This window comes from Mus pahari, chromosome 12, assembly GCF_900095145.1.
Source record: "Mus pahari chromosome 12, PAHARI_EIJ_v1.1, whole genome shotgun sequence".
NCBI lineage: Eukaryota > Metazoa > Chordata > Mammalia > Rodentia > Muridae > Mus > Mus pahari.
The window spans coordinates 43,228,905-43,232,762 of record NC_034601.1 but is presented as its reverse complement, the minus strand read 5'-3'; the positions used below and the strand labels follow the sequence as shown (position 1 = coordinate 43,232,762).

General features: G+C 36.6%; 1 protein-coding gene across 1 annotated transcript in view; it reads right to left on the bottom strand.

The window, feature by feature from the left end:
- Positions 1–3,858, bottom strand: part of Cip2a (cell proliferation regulating inhibitor of protein phosphatase 2A) — a 28,626-nt gene that overhangs the window by 17,312 nt on the left and 7,456 nt on the right. The window contains exons 6-9 of the mRNA XM_021208992.1: positions 3,397–3,519; positions 3,146–3,291; positions 1,146–1,221; positions 667–885 (exon numbers count right to left, since the gene is read on the bottom strand). Of these exons, the coding sequence (XP_021064651.1) occupies positions 667–885; positions 1,146–1,221; positions 3,146–3,291; positions 3,397–3,519 (564 nt within the window). The remainder of the gene's footprint in view (positions 1–666; positions 886–1,145; positions 1,222–3,145; positions 3,292–3,396; positions 3,520–3,858) is intronic.

Here is a 3,858-nt window from a genome sequence, read left to right as displayed (position 1 = left end):
GGCCTAATCAGCCATCATTGGGAAGAGAGGCCCGTTGGTTTTGTAAACTTTATATGACCCAGCACAGGGGAAGGCTAGGGCCAAGTAGTGGGAGTGGGTGNGTAGGGGAGCAGGGGCGGGGGTAGGGTATAGGGAACTTTTGGGATAGCATTTGAAATGTAAATAAAGAAAATAATAACAAATAAATTTAAAAAAAGATTATCTGTCTTTATTCTAAGGGTATTACATGCTACCTGCATGCTCTGTTTGATTTTACTAAGACCTATATTTTATACAATGAACAGTAGACAAAATCTGAGATAAAGAGAAAATGATCAAAGCACATATATCGACACAAGACGAAATTATATAGACATAATTTAGCAAACTATATGTATATATGTATGTACATATGTATATAAAAAGACAAATACATACAAAGCATTCAGTAGAAACATGGACCAAACTGATACATGTGCGTTTGCAGGAGAAAAACCTTAGTAGTTGAATTCCAGTCTATTTTATAGTTGATTATAATTGTCTTTATAATTGTTTATAAAGTCTAGTTTATAATTGTTAATTTTATCCCATATGTGGACAACTAGAAGCTTTTAACACTAAAGCTATAAAGCATGTTAGCTGAGCATCACGAAAGTACAAAAGTCCACTTGTCAATCATTCCATTACCTCGAAGATTTCCTTGAACAAGTCCAATGCTAACACAGAACAGTTTTCAGATCCATCCAAGGGTTGGCTTAACCAGCGAAGTAGAGCCACAACAGGCTCTAAGCTCTTCGGACGGCTTCCCAGAATGCTGTTGCCAGGTGGAGACTGTTCAAACATCATCTGACTGAGTACATGGCGCAGCTGAGTCACTGCACAGAACGCAAGAAGTAATTCTAAAACCTGTGCAATATAAAGCCTTCATTAAATACCAACTTCATTGGGACTTTAATAGACTAAGTATATGATGACACTAAAAATGCCACATACAACATTCTGAAAGAAAAACTAAAAGTAGCTCATACTTTGCAATGCTCTCATTCTCATTTCAATATTGGTTACATGAGTGTGAGCAGTTTCTAAATATGCAGAGAGCAGCATAGATTTCCTGTATATCTTAGTTTTTTAAAAAGTATAAAACAAAATGGCAGGCTTCTACATACCTTTGAAGAAGAATCAGGGTCTTTTGCATTTAGAAGTCCTAGTACTTGATTAAGACATGAAGAGAAGTGCTCATACCTAGGTTTAAAGGTATACATTACGTGACAAAAGGAAACTGTAGGCAAGGGGAATACAGAACTCTCAAGTTAAAAATATGATACACCCAATGTCTTTACAATGTTTACATAAATATTCACTGATTTATGACAGTTTTACACCAATAAACCCACCTCAATTTAAACTACTCCATGTAAAAAAATATAGTCTACAACCTTGAAGCATAGCAACACAGTATACATGGTCGTTCGCTGGTTGTTCACCATTATGGCTGTAGCTGCAGCTTCTAGCCACTGTCCAGCACGCTAAGAGCCCAGAAATAAAGCAGCAGTGTGGCCAAGGCTTGGATTCGGGAATGCCCCTTGAACACTACCCAACTGACATAACAGTTAAAGCTTCAACACATGCAATAATAAAAGGGAGAAGTGAATAGGAAGCATTGACTCGCTGAAGATGACAGAATGAGGCTTACCGCACACAAAATGTTTATGAACAGAAAAGTACAGAACTAAGAAAGAATGTGGAAAATAAATTTGTCTAGGTGTGCAAGTATGAGGGAGCTCTAAGAAGATGGAATTTGTCTTCTTTTTTTGGATTTGAAACAAAGATAAAGCAAGCTTGCGCATGTATGAATGGTAGCAAGAGGAAGCGACATATCTATGAGACAATGGAGGAATCAAGAAAGGAAGCTAACAGAGTAACTGAGGGGTCTGACCCACGACAAGCATTGTGATTTTCTCATATCTCATTAGAAACCTAAGACTGTTAAGGCTTCAGAAAGATTCAAGGTTGAAGTTTTAACAACCTGATAGAGCTGCGAAACAAGAGGATAAGCTAGATGTAGTTCTTGGGATCTATTCTGCACAGAAGGGAAAAGGAAAGAATGCAGCAGAGAGACTGAAAGGAGTATGGATTGTGCAATCTCACAGATACTACACAGTCATTTCTCTGGTCCCCGGGGAGCATATCCAAAAGAAAATTTCAATTTACCTCAAAGCTTTTAAGTAAGCATTATGTGACAGCCAGAATAGAAACACATGGATATTGAAAAGCTCACAACAGATAAAAATAAGACAACTAAAGGGAAAGTATTCTGAAGGAAAACCAAAATGTCATTATCTATGAACCACCGACTTGATACACACGCTTATCACAGACAGTTTGCAGAACTCTAGCTATCTGAGGTAGCTTTCCCTCCAGGTCTATTTGTTAAACTTCTTGACTTTGTTTCTGGAAAACCAGGGATTATTTAACATTCTACTGGTGCTAAGACTCAATTTTTTTCTCACTGTCTGAACAATGTAGGTGCTTAATAAATGTTTTCTTATTTGGAGATGAGTTACTTTAACTTTTTGAAGCAGTTCTTTAATTTAAGATCCCGATACAACCTAAGCACTGAGAAGCAAGATGCTAAAATCAAGGTCTGGAGAGATGGTTCAGGAGTTGAGTATTATTTTCCCAAAGGAGCAGGAGTCAGTAACAGCACCCACACTGGGTAGCTCACAAAACTCATGGCTCTAGTTCTAGGCGATGTGATGTCCTCTTCTAGCCTCCACAGGGAACAGGAACATACATGGTGTACATATATGCAGGCAAAACCCAATACAAAAACAGTAAAATTAAATTGCAAAACAATTTTGAAAATCTATGAGAAGTAAATGCTCCATAGTTTCAAAACATGTGACAAACATAAATTCTGTGGAGCTGGAGAGATGACTTAACCGTTAGGAATGCTCTCTGCCACAGGACCAGGGTTCAATTCCCTGCATCTACAACGTGGCTCACAGATATGTCTAACTGTAGCTCCAGAGATCCAAGGCCCTCTTCTGGTTTACACGGGCACCAGGAACACATGTGGTGCACATAAAACACACATGCTAGCGGAACATGCATGTACACAATATTGAAAATAACATGAAAGATGTGTTATTGATAAGTAACATACCTGGTCAGATAATCAGCAATTTTAGGGTTTTTAAGGAGATCCATCAGTAGGTCAACTGAGTACTTTCTTGTTAGGGTACCATCACCATTTATGAGAATATTAAATATTAATTGGAAAGTCTGATGAATGTTTCGAGCATGAAATAGCTTTGAAAAATTGAGAAAACTTTATTGTAAGTTAACATTTTACTAATTTTACAATGTCAAACACTACAAACTCAAAATTACTTTAATAAATAGAAAAAAAAATACCTTTTCCCCCACTTCTTCATTTAGTGTCAAACTGGATAATATTGAAAGTGCAAACACAACCACAGTCAGACTGCTGTGTGCTAGGAAGCTTATGAGAGTTCGGTAAAAAGATTTTACATTACTCTGAAGGAGAAAAGAAAATGAGTTACAAGTGCACATAGTGGACAAATGTATTAAACATTATTATCAACTTTTCAATGCATGATTGTTAATTTTAAAAAATGGGTGCTCTAAAATAAAATTTCACAACAGAGATAAATAGAAATTCAAAGACTATTTGATATATACAGAATCTAGCAGAAAGTTTTCTTTTTTTGTAAAGGTGCTCAAATGGCACATGCAAGCCCCAGGCTTCACACTCAGCAATGGAAAAGAAAGAAAGAAAGAAAGAAAGAAAGAAAGAAAGAAAGAAAGAAAGAAAGAAAGAAAGAAAGAAAGAAAGAAAGAAAGAGAAAAGGAAAG